General features: G+C 36.8%; 1 protein-coding gene across 10 annotated transcripts in view; it reads right to left on the reverse strand.

Moving 5' to 3' along the window:
- RBMS3 (RNA binding motif single stranded interacting protein 3) overlaps nt 1-25,856 on the reverse strand; it is a 717,407-nt gene that overhangs the window by 492,566 nt on the left and 198,985 nt on the right. For all 10 annotated transcript variants that reach the window (XM_071212855.1, XM_071212858.1, XM_071212851.1 and 7 more), the window contains exon 3: nt 21,310-21,368. In XM_071212855.1, coding sequence (XP_071068956.1) covers nt 21,310-21,368 — 59 coding nt within the window. The remainder of the gene's footprint in view (nt 1-21,309; nt 21,369-25,856) is intronic.

The raw sequence follows: 25,856 nt of genomic DNA on the forward strand, positions 1-25,856 counted from the left end.
TTATTTATGAATTCCAAAAAGAGAGATTATGTTTGTAAACGGGTCTGTTTCTCTGGGTGTGATACACTTTGATTGTACTGGATTCAACTGAGATTCCTCTGATTAAATTATGTGACAATTAGGGCCCCTTTGAGGGGCCCATAAAACAGACTCTTACACAGACGTAAATATACAGGGAAGAGCACAGAGGAAGAGAGACAGCTCCATAGACAGGGCAGAGACCCCAGGAAGAGAGAGCAACCTACAGCTATATCTGAGCCCAGAGAGAAACGAGCCCTAGAGAGAGATAAGCCTTACTACCCCAGCCTACAGCTGAGATCAGAAGAAGCTGGGACCATAGAGCCTTAAGAGGAAGGATGAACCCTCACAGTGACTAGCAGCCATTTGCTCCAAAGTGTGGCAATAGGCTTTGGTGATGGAAGTAACTTACTCTTTATAGCTTTATAACTGTAAGCTTCTGCCTCAAATAAATACCCTTTATAAAAGCCAACAGATTTCCAGTACCTTGCATCAGCACCCCTTTAGCTAACTAAGACAGTTCCCATTGCCTATGGAATGAGATCTTTAGAAGGTCTATTTTTCTAAGAACATTTACAATAAGATTCTAGCCTTCATTTCAGGTCACATCACTCATGGTTCCCATACATGCAAGTTCTGTAACTTTAAGCCATGCATTTCCATAGATTTCTCCATTGCCATGCTTTTTCTTCTTTCAGGTAAATCTTTTCCTGGTGTCTCTCCTAGATAAACTTCCATTCATCCTTTAGAGCCAAGTATAAATATCACCTTCTCCATGAAACTTTCCTCTAAGCCTTTTCCAATCCTAGGGGAAATTTAGCCACATCACCATTTTTTTGTGTGAGGGCACTTTACATATATTACCATTATATAGCATTTAGAGTACTTACTTTAGAACACAATTAAATGGATTCAGCTCTATGGGCTATTATGCCTCAGTATTCTCAGCTGTGAAATGCTGACAATTTTAACATCTACTTTGTAGGGATATCTGAAGGATAAAATGAGTTAATATATATGGGATCATTAGAAGAGGATCTGACATTAAAAAGAGGTGGGGGGGGCGCTATTGACCAGTAGATGGTTTTATTAGCTGTTATGCTCACATTATCATATATATATATTTAATTTAAAAAAGACAAATACCATGGTCTTTTTTCCTCTATTTTTTTTTAATGTTACATTTATATTTATGCATATAGTGTTTGTTTCTCCTACTTCTTAGCACTCAGGGATAGTGAACATATTTTTCTTGTTTCTCATCCCTAATGCCAATCACAGTATTTGTAACAAAACACACGTGAGGGTTTGCAGTTGTATGGACCCCAGGAAAATGTGTTCTTCAAGCTAATCCATTTCTGTGGGTATAAACCCATTGTAAGTAGGGCCTTTTGATTAGGTTATTTCAGTTACGGATGCCCCAGGGCAGGTATTAATGCTCCTACTGGAATCCTTTGTCAATGGGATGAACACAGGGAGGGAGACAGAGAAAGTTACAGAAGCTGAGAGAGAAAGCCTCGGAAGCCAGAAGCAGAAAACAATGAAACCCATGTTACAGGAGTCTGGGATTGCCAACAGCCGACAGTCAGAGAGAAATCACTGCCCATTGATGCCTTGATTTGCACATTCTCACAGCCTCAGAAATGTAAGCTTGTAGACTAGTAAATCCCCATTGTAAAAGTCAACCCATTTCTGGTATATTTTAGCAAACTAAACACTACATATTTGACAAATGTTGAAAGAAATCAAATAAGATTGAGCAGCTCTTATGTGCAAATTCCATCTAATATTAAATGAAGTTCATTTTAAAACATGAATATGTTCAGATGGTCATGTGGCATTGTATTGGTAGGTGCAATCCCACACAGTAACTTAAATTACTGAATCCCATATAGTAACTGAATTCCTTCTGTGGAAAGTCCTGCTACATTCCCTAACAGAGCAGCAAGAATCCCCTGAGTACATGGGCAGTGCCTAGTGAAGGAGGATGCCAGGCCCTTGATATTGATGGTTGTATTGATGAGCCTTTTCTGGCAAAAATGAAACTTAGCCTAGTATTATGTATTATTACCTAACAGTTACCTTCTGAAAGCCTCCTTGTTGCTCAGTTGTGGCCTCTCCCTAAATCAAACTCAGCATTTACCTTCCCCCCAGCATGGACATTACTCCTTGGGATGAGCTTCCCTGGCACTGAGAGATTATTACCAAGCACCAACTAGCAATACAACTGGAAAAAGACCAGTTTTTATGGTTAAGTGATTTCAAAGTGAGTTGGGAGTTCATTCCAGAGGTTATGCTTATGCATATCTCATCAGGATCTCATTGACTGCCACTGTAAACAGTGCCTGAAACAGTGGGGCTCCTGAGGGCTCTAGAGACATCTGGACACCATAGGCAGAACAGTCTCAGGAATTTGCCACCCTGTCAATGGGTCTTACTTTGGAATATATTCTCCCAAAGATTTGGATCTTCAGTCTGTTCATATGCCAGTTGAGCCCTGAGTCTCAGCAGAGTTGCAACATCTCTCTGGTCATTGAACTCACCCGGGACAACTAATTAAAGGATGATGATGGACAACACCCATACCAAGGAGCAGAGAGTGTCTGCAAATGTGAGCAATACATTTCCATCCATTTTCCCCAAGGATCTGAGCTTTCTATCAATTGGACAAAGGAAGGGCATCACCATCTCAAAATCCTCAAGATTGAGAAATGAACAAATATAAGGGTGGAAAGCAACTATGGACTAAGGTGAACTTACGATTATTATAGCAATGGGAGAACTTTCAACATTGATGTAAAAGCAGTGGACACCAGGGCTTCTGAGGGGAGGGAGAGGGAAGAATAGGTGCAACATGGGGATATTTCTGGGACCTTGGAATTGTCCTGCATGACATTGCAATGACAGATACAGACCATTATATATTTAGTCAAAACCTATAAAATTGTACAGGGCAAAGTGTAAACTATAATGTAAACTATAATCCTTGGCCAATACAATGCTTCGATATGTGTTCATCTAGTGTAACAAATGTGCCACACTAATGAAAGACGTTGTTAATGGGGGAAAGTATGGGATGGGGAGGGGGTGGGGAATCTGGGAATCCCCTGTATTTCTGATGTACTATTTAAGTAATCAAAAGCTTCTCTAACAATTAAAAAAATATTTAAAAACAATCCATGCTGTATATGTTAAATGGGAGTTCTATTTTCAACCCTCATCAAAACCAAAGCATTCTTAGGAAGCAAACCATTGAAATAGAGGAATAACTACTTCCAAAGAAACCTGATTAGCTTTAGGTTGCTCTAGTTTGACGCCAAGAATAGCAAAGTTGCCTTCTGCCACCTAACCACCCATGAGGTTGATAAGATAAAGGAAGGAAAGCAGGGAATTGTATCATTGCTCCTTCCTCAATATCATTTTTAATTCAAAGAACAAGCCCTGACCAGGTAGAACATGTAACAAATTTCTCTCCTACCTGCTCTATTCTTCTCAACCCTATCCTAAGCTATCCAATTCCAGTTTATTCCTCCCTTTATATCTCAGGACCTCTAAACATGCCAGGCACGAGGTTAGGCCCCAGGAAGACAAAATGAGTAAGCGCTGAGGAGTGATGAGGGAAGCGGGGGCAGAACATCTTTTAGGGAGGATTAATATCATTGTATTTCCTCAGGGCATGACTGTGTCAGAGGGAGTTATGGGTGCTGCATTTCAGGACCACGTCAAGCATCTTATTCTCAGATATGGAAAAGCAAGGCAAGAAAGGGACCGTGGAATGAAATTAGGGAAGGAAGGAAGAACATTTTACAAGCTTGACTGTGGCCTAGCAATATTTTATTTCAGATGGAAGGCAGCAGAAATGGGGTAAAAGATGTGCTGCCTCACAAAGAGGAATTGTTCAGGATCCTGCATAAATTCTCTCATAAACTCTGCCTCTTATTCCCAAAAGAAATGGTAACATATATGTGTGTGTGTGTTTGTGTGTGTGTGTGTATGTTACTAATAGAACTGAAGAAATCCTGGAAGGGTCAATTATGAGTGACAGATGGGTCACCCACATGTAAAAATAAAATGTGGCAAGAAATCATGGCTTTGTCAAGAACTTTGAGGTTTTTAAACTGGAAGCAATTTGTACAATGACTATTTTGACCATACAACTTCCTAATCTCAGTTCCCACAAAGTCTGGGCAGGGGCCAATTGGAATGTTTCGTCTCAGCTGCACAGATATCGTTCACAGAGGAAATAAAAGGATTATAAACACTGGAGTCACTTCCTTTGGTTCTTAGCTTTTAGAGGAAGAAAAAAAATTCCTTTTAGTCAGTGATATCTCCAGCTCAATTCCTGCAGCACAGCTTAGGGGAAAAAAAAAAAACCTGAAATCCGTTCCCTGAAACACTTTCCAATCAGACAACTACAATTTTCAACTAAAAACATTTAAGTCCAATAAAAGACTTGGCTTTGCCAGAGGGTTCTAGGAAGACTAACACCTTTTTAAGGTTCAGACTTCTTTCTAATGAGTTACATAAAAATCGGCAACCAGTGTAAATGTCAAATGTGCAAGGATGTGTTCAGGAGAGAGACATGCGTGGTCAAATCTCTAGCCACTTCTTTGGAACTGTTTCCAAGGGGTCTTGCTGAAAATAATTGGGCCCATTTATGACACACAGCACAAATGGTAATACCTAGTCACCTCTCAAGTGGAACCTCAGCAGCTTTGGAATGGTCACCTGAATGGGGTGAGAATGGAAAAGCAGCACTTTCCAAATATATCCTCCAGCTAAGGACTTTGGGAATTGCTGCAAGGCTTATAAAGAAAAGATGAATAGTTGGAAAACTCCTCTGCTCATAGATATGCATTCTAAATACCCAGTACACACAGTATGGCTCAGATGCCACAGAATTTGAAATATTACATAGCTTTTGTCCCGGATTGATGCTCAAGGAAGAGGAAGTATTATCATTGTACCCACTACTGCCTTTTCTTTAGTTTGTTTTTTGTTTTTATTTTTCGCAGAAAGGTCCTTGATGTTAATACTCAATTTTGGGGGTCAGTTTCTTGGTGGAATGGGACCCATAAAGCAGGCTGGATCAAATATCAAATGGCAGGCATAGACAACTGGAATTGTAGTAATAACTTGATTTCAAATCTCGAAGTCATGAGACTAATGTACTTATCCTAGGAAATTGTGAACAGTCTTACACATTTTAATAATTAAAGTTTAGAAGAATTTATGCAATATTCACAGTCTCTAGATTTTAATTTATCAGAAACACTGATGTCCAGTGAATTTAAAATGTGTTTGTTGCACTCATCACATGCTAAAGTTTAAGAAATTACATTTTTAATCCTTTTCAAATGCTCAGATGCAAAACTTAGAAATCTGTGATTCATTTATTTATTAATTAGCATTATATAAAAATATGGCAGAGCAATCCTCCATTTGCTAAATAAATCTGTTGAAAGAGAAGGACAACAACCTTTCCATGGTATAGAGTTTCCCATTTTTCTTTCTCTTACTCTTTATTTTTAGTAAAACTGAATGAATAGTTAGAAATGATTAGAAAAGAGAGGCTTTCTCTAAATGTATCAGAAACATCTAATGTATCTGAATGTAGAAAGAAAAAAAATATTAGTACCATAACATAAGAATTTTTATTGCATATAGATTTAAACCAAATGTTACCGGTAAGGTTCACCTTTTACTTTCCAATTCCTGCCCTCCAAGGAATTCTAAACCAGGAACACAGTGTCAGCAAAGCGACTCCGAACATGAACAGAAATGAAATTTCTGTTTCCAGTTAGTGTTGTGACACACATGTTTTCATTCTTTCCTAAGACACTGTGGGACCCCTCCACTTTGAAGCCATAATACGAAAATCCCATTTTGCTATTATTCTTATAAATGGTAAAGTGATGGAGTAATATCTTCTAAATGAAGTTCAAATGAGCATTACTCTTTATAGATGAAGTTCCTATGAGTAGGGTCCATTTTTTTTTTCTTATGCCAACCGATTCAAATTTTCATCCAGTTCCCCTTTATAACCAACAGCAGATGCTGACAAAAGTGGCAAACTAAATATAGGAATGGGGCCTTCTGACAGAGTGGAGCTTGTAGACCAAATACAGTGACTCGCAGAAGTACCAACAACTATCAGAAGAGTGAAACACTGGTCTATGCATATAACTAATGAATATTAAATTTACCCCAAATACCCAAACACAGGCCTGGTTTTATGCTGTCATCTATTCACATACAGCAATGCATTATTAGGATAATTGTTATATTTGAGAGTCAAACTTTTTAGAAACCAACTTTTGACTTTTCTCTAGTCAATTCTTCTGTCTCTTTAAAAGATTTTTTCTCTTTGTCATTAAACAAAGGTAAACTCAAATTGGTTCATAATGTGATAATGGTCAACCACACAGGCTAGATCTTGGCACGTGGTGGGAACCCACTGCCTAGTAGTTTTACACAACAACAAGAAAAATGCATGGCACGTATTAAAAATTTTGCAGGAAAAACAATGTTATCACAACGAAAACACTGCCAGAAATACTAAGAGCCTACAGCATATTAACTAGGTAATAAGAGGTCACATAAAAGGAGATGTCCAAGAACTAAAGTAGACAAAGAAGGAAGTAGAATTAGAATTTCCCCAGTAAGATAAGTTAGTTTAAATTTTTAAAAAGACTATAGAAAGGGATATTCTGGGGAAAGGGAATGAGCTGAGTCAAGATTTAAGAGTGACATAATTTTGTTATTTGTTCTCTTGCTTGCTATCCTTTAATGGCTTAATTGAAAAATACTTATGAGCCCTTTTTTTGTGCTAGGTCTTGGTTTTGTAGAAATGATAAAACAGACTCTCTCCCTCAAAGAACTTACAGTCCAAAAGAGGAGACAGATATGTCAACCAATAATTACACACATCGAACATCAGTAGTGTTTACAGCACGTTTGGACCAAGTTATTAGCAGAGCATAAATAGATTTTCTATTTTCCATTTTCGCACTTTAACATCATAGCACGGGTAGTTTTGTAAGCTGTGTCAGAATGCTGACAATGATCTTTTTAAGTGGCTATAAACCATAGCATTGCTTTGTCAGAGTTTTGACATCCCCTCATGTTTGAATATTTACGTTATTTCTGAATTTTCAGTATTAGAGATTACATTTATGTGTTTAGGTTCTACTCCTGAAATATGATTTCTTTAGGGAAAAAAATACATAATTGGGTTTGTTTGATTGTAGGGTGTGGAAAGTTCAGTGACTTTTGGAATGTAGTCATGAAGAAAAAATTGTTTTTAAATAAAGATGTTAGAAAACAGGCATGTCCTCTGTCCTTTCTTGGTTGGCTCCTCAGGGACAAAGTATCAATAATTTGCAGGTTGTCTGGGCCCATGTTTTACGCCTTTACATGAATCAAAATAAGTGCCACTGTACTTTAGTTGAGCTGCTGTTCCCTTGACCAAGAATATAGACCCCATATTAGGATGCATATATTACCCAGAGGTCTTTTTCTTTTCTTTTTTTTTTTTTTCACTCTCCCGGCTGGGGTAGTTCAGACTAACGTGTGACCTGGTCTAAAGGGGAAGCACGTGCTCTCTAAACTTAGAGACCAAGGTTGCATTTCTGGAGTGGATCTGAAGGTAAAAGCCTCCCTGTGTTTCCACATGTGTGCAGTTAGCTAAGCAGGGCTGGGGTTCTGAACACAACCATCTACAAACTGTTTTGTGAACTAAGTCTGAACTGAAACCATTTGTAGCACAGGTTAATGCTTTAACTTTTGAGTAAAACCCAAATGAAAATCCTTTACATTGTTCCCCCCATTGTTTGTCCACAAATTTTTAAAGAACTCTGGCAACATCAGACCTAACGGGGAAAGTGGATGCCATGCCACCATAGAATGTTATTGTTTCCAATGCAGAAGTATTTCAGAGTTACCCGTTGATAACAATCTTCAGCTTGACAAGAAACAGGACAAAATATGTCCACAGCCTGCTCTGAAAATGATTCAATTGTGGATACGAATATGAAATGGCTGCCTCGCTGCCACGCTACTTCCTGCAAAAATCCCATCAACGAAAGTCGTCTATATGTAGATGATATCATTAGACTGGTGAAATAATTCTCTCCACAGTTCCAGTCAGCAGGGTCTGGTTCTAACTTCAGTATTTGGAAGTAGAATCACAGGTCTGAAAGAATTGACTTTCAGGGACTAGGTACCAAAGAAATGGAATTAAAACTCAAATGCTATTAAAAAAAAAAAAATCAGACTGAAAACTTTGGCAGGAGCATTCTAGAGCAAGGACTCAGGAAAAAAGCTTGTGCTTGACTATATTGTTAGAGAAAACCAAACACATACCCTCAAGACTTTTTCAAACCATAGAAGCAAAGAGATCAGGGGCTTTTTGATTAGAGTTAGAAACCTGAGGATCCCTGGAAACAGAAAGAAACTGTATGGAGGGTAAGAACCATTGGAGAAAAGCCAGACTGAAGAAGGGAAAACTGGCCCTAGCAGGCATTTGCATGTTTTACTCTAGGACTGGCTCCTGAATACTCAAAATACTCAAAGCCTTTTGGATGGACTTTATCATGCCTCCAGAATTCAAATAGAAAACAGTGGTTTATTCCTAGTTCATCCATCTGGAAGATAATGCCTCCAAAACCGTTTCTGCAACTAAGTGCAAGCTAGTTAAAGAAAAGAAGGGAGCCTGGGAATGCAATTGGGATAGAGTGGCCTCTTCAGTTCTGAGGTCTTAGCCTTATCCCCACTGAGCAAACAGGGGAGACAGCCAAACAGAACTTAAATAAGACAATAAAGAGAGTTGCTGTGCAGCTCTACCTCATAGGCCCATTGAGAAGTCCATGCCTCGGTCTGAAAAGATGAACCCCACTCTGCCTTCCTACCACCACCCATCATTCTGTGGCTGTTTCCCCCCCTAAAATTGATTAAACTGCCACTCGCTTTCAAAGTAACACAGACAGAAGGCTAGACATGAGTCTACTATAATGTAAGATCCAAATTGACATTAAAAAGGAAAAAGACACTAAATGAAACAAAATGGTTAAAATACATTCAAAAGATGCCTGCGCTTTCAAGGCATAAACTGCATGTTTCTATCTATATTCAGTGATAAAATAGGACTAGAACTCCTAATCAATAGTCTAGAGTGGGATGGATGTGGGTGGGGAGAAACTTTCTTTCAAGCTGCCTGCCTTACATGACCCCAAAATATTGTGCTTGTGTCTGCTTGTCATTCAAAACAAATAGCATCCAGGATCAATTACTGCTATTCTTACTGGAATTATTTTGAGAGAATTATTGATTCCTGGAGAGACTTGTGCCTTCAGAGTCAGAAAGACTTGTGTTTGGATGCAGCCTATATGACATTAGACAAGTTATTCAGCATCCCCAGTCTATTTTCTCATCTGTTAAATGGGGATAATAATCATTCTCTAGCTCATTTGATATCCATTCAACAGTGGTATAGACTATAAAGAGTTGAAGAAGCACTTGCTTTCAGTGGCCAAGCAGGTGCACAAGGGAATGAAGAGGGCTGGTTTTAAGGAAATAAGGAAAGTTCTGCCTCCACTAAGGAGCATTTACATCTAAATACATTTTTTTTATTAGTGAAGTTGTACATTTGCAGAACAATCATGTATAGTACATAAAAATGCTTTTAAGTAGTGCTGGAACCAAATAACATTTCTCCTCTAAAGAAGCTGCTGTTCTAATGAATTGCAGGAATGTTTTCTAGACTAGTACGGTGAACATTACTTGATGGAGTCCAAGTTGCATGGCATATCAGTATAAATAGAACTCCGACCATCATGACCACCATTTTCTAATTTCTGAGGACTCTACAGCTCATTAGCAACTCACTCCCTGCTTCCCTCAGTTAAACCTGTGTTCTTTCCCAGACAAGCAAACCAAGGACAACATTACTGACCCCTGCCCTTGGGAGTCATGTGTTTTCTTTTTTTGGCTTGCTCTGTTAGTCTGTTTTATTTGGCTCACTGACTGGATGGATGGTTGGTTGGTTGGTTGATAGGCAGAATATCAAAGGGCTTACCCTCTATGCTTAAAGGAGTTCTGATGGGAAACCCAAGAGGACAGTACTGGTGAGAGTTGACAGGCCTGACGCTTGTTGGTACAAAGACTGTAGGTTTATATAGTTACCATGGTCTTCCTTTCCCAACAGATAAATCATCCTCTGGACTGTTACAGTGTCTGATGTTTTCACCAGCTCATGTACAATGCTGGCTTTTTAATGTCTACCAAAGGTCACTTGTAAACTGTAACCATCTTTTCTGGATAGTTATACTTTCTGTGAATTCTTCTCTTTTTTTTAAGTTCCCGATCAGGAATCAAAGTGAAAGGAGTGGCTCTAGACTAGTAATTTTTGAAGAACAAGGAGGGAAGAAAGGTGGACTAAATTGGTCTCCATAATAGGACATAACTGGTGGCAAATAGGATGATGCAAAGTAGAAATAGGAAAATACGGGTTTCAAACATGCAAATTTCACCAATGCTTGAACAAACTTTTATTAGATCATCATATATGGAATACTAACTTATTTATTGCTTGTATTATATTATGTTCTCACAACAGAAAGAAACCACAAAGGCAGAACAACTTCCTTAGGACTACTCTGGCTTATAAAATGCATCACATGTTGACATTCAAAGAATTATTAGGTCCTTTTTGGGAGGGAATATTTGAAAAATAAACTTTTCCACCTATATAATAAGCTTCATTTATAGGGACGTTTTAGAGGATTCTCATATATCCCATCCCCTCCCACATTTCTCCCTATTAATGACATCTTACATGATTGTGGTACATGTTACACTTGATGAACAATGGCTATTAGGTCCTTTTAAGGAAATACTCCAAAGAAATAAATTCCAAGGTGTGTTGTAGGATATTTCTCATGGAAATTTGCTATTCATTGCATCTCCAACTTGGTTGTTTTTCACATCACCCTTAAACCCCAAGCCTGGTGTGTTCTTGAACAGTTGCTTCCCTAAAATCTTTTGTCTCAGCATCTGCTTTTCCCATAGTGGAACAGCCCTGGCAATGTAAACAACTGTGATGTCTGTGGTATAAGCTTCTTGGTTCTTATTATAAGATATTGCGAATATCTTTAAAAGAGTCACAGAGAAAGTGCTCTAGAGACATTTCATGGGTGCAGGTCTCTTCCAGCTGAGGCCTGATGTCAGCTGAATTGCCAATAGTTTTATCCGGATGCCTAGCAATTAAAATGAACCGCCCTTTTCTTAAAAGAAGTGATAGAAATTAAATGCAAACCTTGTCATCTTCTCTTATTCTGCAACACAAGGAGAAAACCATGCCAGTTTTTTTAAGTGATCATATGAAAAAGAGACATATATGGACAATATTTAATGGCTAAAGAGACATTTGCTTGCAAAACCATAACCAATTCATCTTTTAAATTCAATTTACAGTTTTATAGTTTTTTTAGCATGGGCATGAGCTTTACTCTGAAAAGAATCCGAGTTCTTTGCTCATCCCTCTATTAAAGTAAAGAAAGAAAATAGCTATTTTAATAGCAATATCATTAACCAATAAGTCATTAAGAACAGTGTCAGGTTTCAAATCAAAGGACTCGACCATATGGTAAACAAAATAACTTTATACTGTGGTTTCAAACACTAAGGAAAAGAAGAATATTTAGGTTTTATTTTAAAGCTTTGAACTTGTAAAAACAACATTACAGAGTGAGAAGTATAATAAAAGGTGAACAAAGAAATAGTTTTTTTCAAAGCCTATCCAACTCAAAATTAATTCCAACCCATGCCACTGAGATGGAATGTACTTTCCTCAAAGACATCAGGTTTATGAGCTTTGAAGAATACCCATAGCTATCGTATAGCCAAAACCAATTTGTGTGAAAGTAAAAAATGTCCATCATGTATTTACTATTAACAAATAGTATTTGTTATTAACAAATCTAGTCTCAATAAACATTTGTCAACACACACATTCCTTGAACACTGCAGATGTACTCAGATATGCATTACATATGTAATATATGTAGGAGTTCTTGATGCTTTGGTTCCTTCAGGAAAAAAATCCAAGTCCAAGGTTATAGAAATATTTACCCTATGTACGTTACAAACATGATTCTGTATAATTTTGAAAATACTTCTTGCATGGTGGATTTAAACTCATTTGGCAAATGAGGAAATGGATATTCAGAGATGTCATGTAACTTGTCCAAGGAAACTAAGATTATGACTTAAGAGATTTTCTTTGGATAGACTTCAACTGGAAAACCCTTGAAGGATTAATCAATCCATTTATATTTGAAAGGCTATTGATTTATATGGTATTGGAAGTTTATATAACTTTTAATGAATTGAACACATACAAATATGCATATTATATCTAATGTTATTTATTATATGTGGTCTATTTTAAATATACATTCCTACATATAATCTCTCATAAATTCATGAAATCATCAGTGAGTGAAAGGAGATAACTTCAAACCAGTAAAACAGATAATTCCATACCAACAGAATAATATTCTCAATTAGAAATGCTTACTTTTAGAGAATAACTCTGGGAAATTTTGTTTATTTATATATCTTTGGCACCTTTAGTGTTTTTATCTTCACATTTGTATTCTCCATAGATGTGACACCAAAGCCTCCTGGAGAGATAAGTAAAGCATCTGGACTCTAAGTAACTACTCTGCACTATCCCATGTCTTCAGTGCCTTGATAACACGAAATAAGTCTCATCTTCATCTTGAGCACCTATAATCTAGAGGAAGAGCAATAATTACAAATGCAAAAGGGACAGGGCAGCATAGGACCTTTGCTCCCAGATGGTGCACAAAGGAGATGGTGTTATAGAGTATCTAGAGGGGATGAAAAGAGTCTACTGAGGATTTCTCGAGAAGGTGAATTTTGAAAAAAAAACATAGGTATAGACTAGTAGAGGTAAGAAGAGAGATAATTTTATGTATCTGGACACAAGTCAAATACTAAAAGTAGAAAATGGAAAGACAGAAGCTGGAGAGAAAACAAAATATTTGGACAGATGGATTCCTATTAAGTTGAAAGACTTGGCTTAGTAAAAATAATGCTTAGATTATGGGTGAAAGCAGTGTGACTACCAGTTAGTGAAGCTATTTTATACCCCACAAAAATTATTAAAAAAAGGTTCCCAGCAAAAACATACCTTTTCTGTATATGCAAAAGAGTTAGGGATGTATGGTACCATATTAAATACTATGAAATATAAAGTTATGCCCCTATAGCAATGTTGCCTGTTATCTCCAATATTTTCAAATAGTTTTGTTTTTGCTTAATATGTAACACATATTAACAATTACAAGAAATGCTGAGTAAATTTATAGCTATAAAACTGTTTAAAAATATTGTTTTACATTTATTTCAAAGACTTCTCAAAGTTACCACAGTATAATAACAACAACAATAATAATAGAATACTCTAAAATATTTTTAATACTGCAATTGAAAATAACAGGTTTGGAAATATTCTGATTTGGCAGGGGAAACGTCTTTTCTTGTAGTTGTCTGGTTGATGTGGAGGCAAAAATGGAGGCATTTACCTTCCATGTGGTTTTTCTTTCTTACCTCTGGTTATAAGGCCATAAAAATTGTCATTTTCTCAATAGAGATCCAGGATGAAAATTCCATGTAAAAGGTTACCTACAGGCCAATTCTGAGTAAACTTGACTCATTGACCGAAGGTATCGAAAGACCCCACACAAGCTAATGTTTTCCAAAATGAAAAGTGAGCCACTATCAATACTGTTAAAGCAAACTCCAAGTTCACGTACTGATCACCTGGGACTTGTGGCAAATTTAATACTGGAAGAGATTAGAATAAAATGCACAGAAGAAGTACAGGGAAATACCGTACACATTGTATTCCCAAGGGAAACGCAGTTGTCTAAAATAGAACTGTGTTGTTTGTTTGTTTTGTTTTTGTCTTGTGGGGGGGACTATGGTGGTGAGAAACTAATCCCATCATTTGGAAATTGAATAAATATGTTTTTCAGTTCATTTTGCTTCATCGGCTTCCTGCTCAATCGGCTCTGAGCCCATGTGGGGGAGGTACCTATTTCTCTCAAAATGCAATTTTCTCAGATTCATAAATTTCACAGAATATTTTAGTTTGCACCGATTTCAGGAAATAAAAGCTACTACCAAAGGGGCTTTCCATGGCATTTAGTATCTTCCCTTACTTGCTTTGGTTTCCACGTGGACCTGCCCAGAGCAGTTGGACACTCAGCTAGAAACAAAATGGTCTCACCTACACGTAAACTTTCCAATTCAGGTGCATGTCAGTGTCACTTGTTAGAATTGATACACAGGTAGGGGCTAACTTTATAACCTGTAATGACTCTACCTAAAAATATAACAAAATATAATATCTACCCCTGCCTCTAGCTTCATGGACTCAACCGGAAAATGTACACTTCCAATACTTGAAATGGAAATACTCTGTCATTGAGAAGGGAAGAAAATGTTGTTGTTTTTTAAAATAAAATTAATTAACCCCAAATTCACCCAACTATATGCTCTCATATTTAGTCACCTAGAGATACTTTAGAAAATATGGATGACAACTCCTCCCTGAGATAATCTGGGTAGATTCTATCCCACTCTATAAAATGAGCATAGGGTGCCTAATTGTTTCTCTTACAAAGAAATTATAATTTAGGATTTCACTTAATAAAAGATTAATGATATGCCTCATAGATGATTTCAGAAATTCTGGACACTTGTTTTCAGTTTTAATCATTAAGTCCCCAATGAAATGTTAGGGGCAATATAATCTTCCATAAATGTAATTCAGGCAGTCTGTGACATCAAAAGCAGAGGAACTATTTTAAAGTGTTAAAAGTGAGCTCTTATATTTGGCACACTCTAACTACTATTATAACCAATGGCTATTAGGCGTGGAAACTTTCTATGGATATCCATTATTCATTCCCTCTGCTCTAAACACATAGCCTGTCAGAAAAAAAAAGAAAAGAAAAACAAAAAATTCAACCCTAAAAAAGCAGGTAAAGGAAAAGGCAGGGACCAAGTCACTTGTTTCCAATGGCTTTTTCCATTTAATTTTACCTGAATTTTTAAATTAGCAAATATACTGCACCCAGGAGGAAAACACATGGGAAAAACAAAAACCAAGATAAAACAACAACAACAAAGCAGTGCAAACTCATACAAACCTCTTGTGTAGGCCTCGGGTTTGAAGAGCTGCATGAATTGGGGTCTGTTTTTCATCACTCCCCATCTGGAGCTGTGGCCCTCTTTGTTCAGCAATTTCTCGTCATTTTGGCCTGACGGGGGCTGTTTTGTTTTTTGCTGCCCTGTTTTACAGAGTGGGAGTTGCTACAGCCAACACCCAAGAAAGAACAATCCTGCAAAGGAGAGGTGATGTTGAAAGAGTTCCTGATGACCCCTTCTGGAGTAAAGGAGAGAGTGTATTTTATCCGGACCTGAGTAGTATATTTAACTTACAGGGCGTTGGAGGGGGAAGGGGTTAAAGGAGGGAATAAAACCTTTTTTTTTTTTTCAGATATTGTGATAGAATAACAGTCTGTTGGACCAATATATCAGGGTTAATTTTGATGGCTTTTTCTTTTAATCTCTAAGGAGACGAGTGCATGTCCTTCCTCATTCCTCACTAAACACAATCTTGCACTGAATGCACAGCCTGTGCAGCAGCTCATGAAAAACAGAATTAATATCATATCTTTATAAGTAAAAATAAATAACTTCCTGTCTCCACAATGTTTGGTTTTAATTGCACAGCTTTAGTCTGGAGGCAAAGTTACGAGTGATTCAGAAGGAAGTGTCTAGGAGAAGCCCAAATCCAATTTACATTCTCTAATGACAGGTCCAACGCAGCTGGTCCTGTGATTTGAAAGAATCATCTTAACATATCCTTTCTGTTGCTTTCCTGAGGAAAGCATTGGCCAAGAACTCCACGTCTGCCTAAAATTTGAAGAAGGAAAGCATGGCGTTCATTGCTGTTTTCGTCTGACATTAGTTTTACAAAAACAAAGAAAAACATAGCCAGGTGCTGCTCAGGTTTTACAGAAAGAATAACCCAACTATAAATATGAATCGACACCAGCTCAAGTTTTCTAAGAACTGTTTTTGCCTTTTTGGGGGGTGGTTTCACTGGAAGGTGTCACTGAAAACACAACATAAAACAGATTTTGGAGAAACGTAAAGAAAATAATAGATCACCAATAATCCTACCACTTTAACAAAAACAACTTTTGATTAATAGTGACAATATCCAATAGTCAAGACAGGGTTTAATCAAATGTTTTCTATGTAGCACCTCATTAAATCATTACAAAAACCCTATGATTTAGGCCTTATTATGATCTCCATTTTATAGACGAGGAAACATAGGCATAGCAAAGTTGCATAATTTCCTGCAGGTCACACAGCTACACAATGGAGAGGCGGTATTCAAAACAGGCCGTTGGTTGATTCCACCACAGTGATAATCATAAACAATACAGGCTTCCAAATATTTATATGGCTCCGTATTTATTTTACACATTATTTAGTGCCCTTCTATATGCATTTGACTTCATATAAGAAACATTTGGCAGAGTCTGCCATAGTCTTTAGACCTCATGACTATCATTTTAATGGCCACATAACAGTTGAATTCACTCCCTAAATTTGTGAATTATTTTCCTAGGGTGAGAATTTCGATATCTCCTATATTTTTCTTAGCACAGAGAATATAAAAGAGTGCTCTGAGATGTGAATACAGGCATATTTTAAAAATATGTATGAGTGAAATATGTGAAACAATACTCTCAGAAGAATTACTGGAATCAATGCTATATCTTTTATTGCTCTTTTCATACAGACCTTTTTTAGAAGGCTCTATTTAGCCTTGGAAGTAATGAAGAATGGATGAGCCAGTTTCACTCTAACAAGCATTAGATGGCCAATACATTAAAATGTCTGCTACCTGAATGGGTATAAACTATGACTACAAATGGCATTAATTTGCTTTTTTCCCATCATTATCTAACTCTCCTTTGAAGACAGGACTTCTCTGTAGCCTTCTTAAGGTTGTTGAGTTTTGTGGGTTTTTTTGCTTTGTTTTTCTTTCTTTTTCTCCCACTTTCCTCCTCCCATTGTGCCTGAAAATTGCTCATTGCTTCTGTTGCAGTAAGGATTCACCATTCCTAAGCTCTCCAATTTCAAATCTCATGTCATCAAATTTTACAACCCACTATGCTTTGTTTTTGCCACCATCAGCAGACCCCTGGCATCATTCCCCCTTATTTTCCCACAAATATTAATACTTTCTGGATGAGGTGCTTTTTCCAATACCAGGCCTTCTTCAATTCCTGAGATTTTCAGTAAAGACTTATAAGCCGGGTCCAATACTCTGTTCTATGAGTTCCTCAGCCTCCTCGATGACCTCATACCTTCTTTCTAATCTCAACCACTGGCTCCGATGGCCATCATTAACAACTATAAACAATTTTCCCAAATTGTCTCTTCCTAATCATATTGAGTTGCTACTGGTAACCACTATAAGGGCTAATACTCTAAATAGGATTCAGTATGTTATTAAAATAATATTTTCTCACAACACAGGAAACTGACAGTTGTGTCTTCCTAGCTATGAGGGCTTGGCTATCTTTAGGGTGACTCCTCCATGTATCTGATGAAGTCGGGATTCAGAATCACTACTGCTAACCCTAAGCTCCAAACGCTGAGGTCAAAAAAAGTTCTGGAGGCTTTTGTATGTGCATGAGGGCCACAGGTTCATCTGGCCTTCACAAAATAATGCAAAAGATCTAACAGCCCCTATTGCCACCTACTTCCGTGGAGTCAATTTGGGCTGTCCTTCTTTTAAGTGTTTGCCCTTGGTGGTTCCATAGTTCATTCATTCATTCATTCTTCCCTTATTTCCTTTCTTCCCTCTTTTACTCCTTCTTTCTTTTCCTCCTTCCATATTTACTGATGATTATTTTATTTGATACCAGTAGTCACCAAACCACTTTTAAATTCATGTTTCTATGAATGAAAATATTTTGGAGCAGCAAACCCAAAATTCATATATATAAACCTGCATTTACAAAATTATACGCATACATGCATTATAAAAGAAAACACAAAAACGATTGATACAGCAAATTCTTGCATTTTCTTCTAGCACCCCCAATAGAGCATACTTTATCCCTGCACATAACCCTCTCTGGAAATAAGTATTTTAGGTTACATAGTCCATTTTCATGGAGTTTAAAAGTCTCTTTGGGGAAAGGGAAAATTAAATAAGCAGTTATGAGATAATGTATTACAGACAGGAGTTTTACAAGTTTAGGGAAGAATAATCACAGTATGACTTGCTAGAGATAACCACTGCTGGAGATAACTTGATTACAGATTCCCTGACCACACTTTTTTTAGTTATATTCCTTACTTTTCAAACTCTCACAATTATGCAGGAGTAGAGTTTACTGGGTTAACAATGTAAATTTCATAGTCGCCAATGTTATGTAATGGCATTGCACAGGGAAAGATCCCTTTGAATCTACCACTCAAATTATCAGAGAGGTAATGGCATTTACTGAGGTTCACAGGTGTTTCTTGCCCCTGAAGCACCTGTGCTTCTGACTGGTGCCCAATCAATATTATTGACTGCCTAACTTAGGTGCCTCAATTTTCTCTGATGGTTCCTAAAAATATATTTACCCAAAAGATTTTGGAGTTGGGTTGGGTAGATCTGGAACCAACAGTATAAGTGAGTCTAATGTCTTCAATTCTACCTTTTGCTTCCCATAGACCCAGCTATGTTCTTATTCTCCAAGATTCAGTTTTCAGCTGTCCCACACGCCAATATCCTCTACTCCATTCCCCATCTACAAATTTTTTTTGGTGATCTTATCTACTCCCTTGACTTCAGTCACCATGTGTAGTCTTGAACTTCCCTGTAGTTTCTTCTTTGATATCTCACATACAGATAGCATACCAGAGCCTCTAACTCAGCAGCTCCTCATCACCTTTTCCCAAACCTACTACTATTGCTTCCAGATTTCCTACCTCAGTAAATGGTACCACCATATTTCCCAATCAAGAAAGCTCAACATGTAGGCTTCGTTTTATGCATCACTCTCCTCACTCTCCATCACCCGTTATGCAGAATAATCAATTCTATCTTTGTAAACTTACTTGGTGACCAATTTTCCATTTCCATAATAGTACCTAGATAATTCCCTATTGTAGGCTGAATTATGTACCTGGTGGGAAAAATGTTCTCAGTCATAATTCATTTCTTTGGGTGTGAACCCAGTGTAAATAGGACCTTCTGACAAATGTCATTTTTACTTAAATGGCCCAACTGAATGAGGTTGGGTATTAATCCCATTACTGGAGGTATTATGAAGAGAAAGCCACAATGAGGAGACTCCAGGGGAAGTCAACAGAATTCAGAAGAGAAAGGAGATTACATGACCCGCTAATGGGGAAGCCAAGGCACCTAAGGACTGCCAGACAGCAAGGAAGTTACTGACCCTGGGAAGAAACAAGCCTTCTAGCTTCTGAAACTGTGAACCAATAAATACCCATTATTTAAGCCAATCCACTGTGTGGCACTTGTTGTGGCAGCTGGGAAAGGGATACACTCCATCATCATTTTTTTCTTGAATCATGACTACAAAATCCACATTGGTTTTACTACCTCTAGGTTCTGCTCTTGTAAATCGATTTCACTTACTTTTGTCAAAATCTCTTTCCTAAACACCGATAGGATCATATTGTACCTAATTAAAAAAAAATTATGGGAACCGTGTTGTCCTGAAAAGTTCAAATTATCCAGGATGACAACTAAAATGCCTCTAAAATCTTGAACTTTTCCTATTCTATCAATAGAGCCTTACCTGCATTTTTATGCCAGTTACATGAGTCTACTCACATTCTGTAATTCTTTATCCTGAACATCAGCTTTCCCCAATCCCATCCATTCTTCCTTGTCTCTGTAAACTGCTTCCTCCTAAACCATCTCCATATTCTCTTACAGTGCTTTGTAGCTACCTCTGCTAATGGGACCTCTATTTACTGTTTTATTTATTTAAGGATAATTTATGCACATGGTTTTCTTTTCATCTAGAAATTGAACTATTAGATGGCAGAAACCATGTCTTAGTAGTCTTTGTATCCTAGTACTCAGTGGATTTATTTATTTTTCTGGTAACATATATACAACATTAATGCATAATGGGTAAAGAGTTCCTGTACGGGGTGATGGAAAAGTTTTGGTAACTGGTGATGATAGCACTCCATGGTGAATATAATCAATACCAGTAAATGATGTTCTTGAATGCATAATTGAACTTAGTAGATTTCAAAGTTTATAGGAGATGCAATTTTTTTGTATTCCGAATCGAATCTGACTATCATCACCCAAGTGGGCTAGAATATATTTTGTGTATATATAGGTATTCTAACCTAATAATTGAGTACATTATGTTTATATGTAAAAAAAGGGCAATGCCTGTGTTTAGAATGACCTTAGCCTTACCACATTTCTTCATTTCAGTATTACAACAAAGACTGGCATATAATGACAACAAATAACGCGTTACAAGAAGCACTCCAAGTTTCCAGTAAGAACTAAGTCATGCAAGAGAGACCATATAGATTTCACAAATAATTTAATGCAACCCTTAAAAGAACATGGGATTCTCAGACATGAAGAAACATGAGCCACAGATACACTTAAATGACTTCAGAAATATTTTCCAAGGGGAAAAAAAGAGCCTGACTTCATAAGATGCCAAATCAGAGGTCCTGTGAGAAGCTTATAGCTAAGGCTTAGAAGCAATAGATCTGTCAGAAAATTCATTCTACGTCAACCGATGTGGCTAAAGCTTTAAGGAAGAGAGTGCATGGATAAGTGCTTGGGAAAGTTTTTCCAAGGGTTCCTTATTTTCATACAGGAAATAAATTTGCATCACTGATAATACCATTCAAATCAGACAACCCAAAGTTGTTAGGAGGTAATTTAGTTTTATGCTGAAGCTACTTGATACTTGTTCTAATTTGTGATTTTCATTTTGTTGGTTAATGAAAAAAATTAATGAGGAATGTTACTAGAAATACAACTCATTAAAGTATCAGCATTGTTAAAGAAGTTTGCCATGTAGTGTACACTGATCATCACGGAGCCAGTGCCCTGGACCTCCAAAGTGGAGGAACTGTCAATCAAACAACACTGGTGAGGACACATACCTTTGCATTGATTTGTGTTTTTGTCAAGAATTGCCTTCGTGGATACAATTTTTCCATACCTAAAAGAGAAGGAGAAAAAAAATGCATGTTATTGTAGCTCCAACGGAGACACTTAGAAGAGCTTAATGAATATCGGTGCACACACAATTGAGCAGGAATAAACCAAGGAAACAAGCTCTGAACTCCCATTTCACACCTGGATGGTCTCCTTTCACCAGTTCCTTCTAACTCTGGAATGTGCTTCCCTCTGTAAGCACTGGGTTGAGCCTCACAAAATAAACCCATCAGGCTGTCATAGGTGGATGAAACGGGATTGCCTGTGATTGTGATCAAAGTAAATCGCACCCTAAGGACTCATGGAGGAAAAGTGGGTCTTGGCTTCAGGCTGACCTCAGTTTGCATTCAGTTCTGACATTTATCTAGTGTTAATACCCTGAGCAGTTTACCTAACTTCTCCATGGTTCAATTTGTAAAAATGAGGATTGAAATACTTAGGATAAAACAGGCACTGAGGCACTTTTTTTTTCTCTTTTTTGCTGCTAAAAAATATTATACTATAGTTAATTGAAGATAAGGGTTGAGTTTTGTATTCTTATTGCCTGGAAACATAGGTAATAGCAGCTTAATAATCGTTTCTGAATGAATGAATGAATGAATGATACAGGTTATCCAAGGGTATTTTGTCTTACAACAAAATTACTACTATACGTATCTGTACACATCATGTATATATTCATTTATTTGATCATCTCTTGGAGGAGATATAATCTGTTTGATTTAAAAAATGATAGGTAATTTAGGTAATGAAACTCAATCTCTTCGAGCCCAACATTCCTTAAGCATAAAATGATGGGGTTGAAAAAAGTCCCTTCCTTCTCTAAGATTTTACCATGCTTCCAAATCAACATGATACCACAGAGAAGTTATAGTGAAAATTCAAGTACCATGTTTATTAGCAATGCCTCTTATTTATGTTCAAGGTTTCAACCATGTTCACAAACAATTTAACAAGGTTTTTAAAAATCTAGTTCTTAACCATGTATAAGAACACATAAAAATATTTAAAAATACATATCTTAACAAACCACACATCCAATTACAAATGCTTCATTTGTATTTGTAATCCCCTTTGGAACCATTTTGTTGCCATTAGTTAAAGTTCTAGTATTGAAAATGACGTAATGTTGAAAATACATCTGTTTCTTTCTTTTTCCAAATTTTTTGACCAAAGACAGACTGAGGTCCTCTAGAAATTGATTAATTAATGTCATAATGAAAGTGATTTCTACTGTAGCCTTGAAATACCATGCCAATAGGAGGTGAGCTGTTGGAAGTTCACAACAGAAATAGGAATATTTTGTATGTGATCAGTGAGGAGTCTGAGATCATTTCTACCAGTCTCCTGTAAGCTTCTTCCTTGGTAAGGTCAGTCAACACTGAGTAGAGCTGCTCAATGCTGAATCAAGCAGATTTTCACCAGGATCACCCTGATATTTCAGGTAATTTCATCCCTGATACCACTGTTCCTATAACCCTACAGTCAACTAACTCAAAAATTGCTGGGGCTAAGAGGAAGGTATGGTTTAAAAAAATCAAAAACTTCATCAAAATCAAGAATTTATAGAAGTTACAGCAAGGAATTGAATGTAGGATTCTTGAATTTGGTACTAGCACTCAACTATTACATGATGTTGCCTCTATCAAAATGCAACTATATATAGCAAATTTTCTGGTTCAATTTGCCTTCATATATTTGAGAGACCAGATATTAGGTTTAATCACAATTTATTAAACCAACCTGCCATATTTTGAACCAAGCAACCATAGCTCAAATCCCAGCTCTGCCTGGGTGTTTTTGGTTGTTTAAGTTATATCTGTTCTTTATATCATTCCCACAGTGATAAAATGGGGATGATATCTCCCTCACAGAGCTGTTGTGAGGGTTAAATGGGGTTTACCAAAAGTGCTGAAAATTGTGGTTGGCACAGAATAAGTGGTCTAAATGTTAGATCTCTCTTCTAAACACTGTCTGTAATCTGTTATTTTCAAATATTTCCTGTCTTTGGCATTCCCTGAGCTAGATTAGTTGTGAAAAGGGGTAAAATTGTTGTCCCAAATGAAAGCTTAAAACATCACTAATTTGATTGTCAAAATTTTACACTAAGCAATTTGGCAGACGAAGCTATTTGTTAAAAGGATACCTTCCATTTACAATTTACATTCTTATTTTTAATGTCAGGGATCTCAAACTATGTTGTGACAGCACCTCATCACGTAAATACTGGGAGGTTCAATACTTTTTTCTGTGGTTTAGTATTACCAAAATGTCTATTCTCTCATCCCTATTACCATACCCATTCACTTCCGGCAAAACTCCCATCCTCGTTTCTCCCTATCTTCCCTGCGGCATACACACACCATTCTTTCAAGGTTTCATTCCAAGAACTTATTTTTTTAGGAAAATAGTAAAACAAAATTGTTGTTAAACAGAATTTTCAGCAGGTATTAGTTCAAGATCCTGACAATGGCTGCCATTAATCAGCAGTAATGTTGACTAGGTTTGGGCTACTCGGGCAAGTAAACATTTACAAAACCGTGTCTTAGGTCAGAAAAGAAAAGAAAAAGAGAAGAAAGGGAACTTTTGCTGAGCCTTTTTTGTTTTCAAACAAAGTACCACTAATACAATAGGTGAGAGGTAAAAACCAAAGAAATAAAAAGAATTTTGAATATTTATAAATATTCCATATTAGGCACACAAACACTTAAGAAAAAAATAATTCTTCACTGGTTTCAAAAGCTGCTTCTGAACTTTTCATTTTAAGCACCTTCTAGAGTAGAATTTAGCTCTCTGCCTTTTAAAGGAGAAATTAAAGCTTTTCTATCAAATAATGAATCCACCTCACAACTGAAACTTTGAACCTAGGGTGTACAAATCGTCCTAACATATCAATGTTACAAGGATGTCCTCTTATTCATTCAGTATAGTAGATGTACAAAATTGCTCTTTTTATGGGCAAAAAATGTAAGTATTTGTGAATATTTTGGCAAGCAGTATTTTTTCCTAAAAAAAGAATTCTATTTCCCAGAAGGTACTACAATACCACTAAAAATGAAAAGTCTATCTCTTTCTTCTTTACACACACACACACCAAAAAGCACATTGTGTTGAGATTTCTTGAGTTCTCTATTTCTAGTTACACTCTAGGAGTGACTTCCCAATAGCACAGAATCACAGACCAATGGAACACACCTCTGAGTATTTGACACAGCCTCTCCTCTGACTGGAGTCATAGGAATTTCATTTCTTGGCTCAGTTGCTACATTCTGCATTAACAATTATTTTGCCAACCTAGAATATGCTTTAAATAACAAGAGAAGGTACTTAATGGACCATTGGTTACAGTTCATGTCTGAACTCTCACGATGACAAACAGGTACTTTCTGCATGACTAGTGCTGTATTTTCCATGCTCTGCAAAGTCAACAACTGATGTAGGTAAATAAAATTTAAACTTTTTTTTTAAAGAGCCAAGCCAACATAAAAACAAAAAACCACCAATATAAAATACCTGTGAATATTTTTATTAAAACTCTTTCCCTGGGGCTTTGTCAAAGTAACTAACAAAATAAAGTAAAAGCTAATATACACAATAAAAGTATACTTTTACACACTGTAAAGGAAAAAAGATGATTTCTGTGGTAAAAATTATTCCTAAACTTATATCGCCTCTCTTCCTCTTTGTAGGGTTTAGACCAAGTCTGTAAATCTTCATAAAGTTTTTCTTCAACTATGCTACCCATGAGGGGAAAACAAAATCTGATGTTAGAGAGAAATATGGGACCGGGTTACTTAAATGATGCCTGAAAATAGCACCTGATTATAGGTCCCTCATTTGTCCTGGCTCCAGAAGCTTTCAGACAAATCCAATTTTCTCCTCTGTACTTTCATTTCCTACTTCTAGAAGAGAGAAAATACGATTCATAGTAACCTCTCTGGTGCTTAGAGCTTCTTGGGGGAAACAAATAAATGAAGCAAACACATTATAACCATAATCCTTTCCATGTGACCTTCAGTAATTTCCCTAGCTGATCTGAAAAGCCCTAATAAGACCTTGATAGGAAGCTTTGTCTGATTGGCATAAACAGTTGCAACTTGATATCAAGCCTATCAACTAATATTAGGTGTATATATAGTCTCCATATATGGCTAGGCCCTAAGTAACATATCCTCTATATTCTAGCATTACCCTGTAAAGCAGTACTTATTCTACAGAAACATAGGGTACTTTGAGTTTTCATAACTGAGTCATACAAATTCCCTTTTTTTGTCTATCAACTCTTTAAAATACCTTTAGCCTAGCACCCATACTAGTTTTATATTTATATTACTTTCTATTATATTTCTTGAAATTTAAAATTAATTAAACTTAAGTAAACATTAATTTAACTTTAAAAAGCAATAGCCAGTAATTTCTTCCTATCCTTAAATAGTATCTGAATCAAACTATATTTGTTGATACACTTGATCATTCCACACCCAAGCCTAAT

The sequence above is a fragment of the Dasypus novemcinctus genome, chromosome 31, assembly GCF_030445035.2.
Source record: "Dasypus novemcinctus isolate mDasNov1 chromosome 31, mDasNov1.1.hap2, whole genome shotgun sequence".
NCBI lineage: Eukaryota > Metazoa > Chordata > Mammalia > Cingulata > Dasypodidae > Dasypus > Dasypus novemcinctus.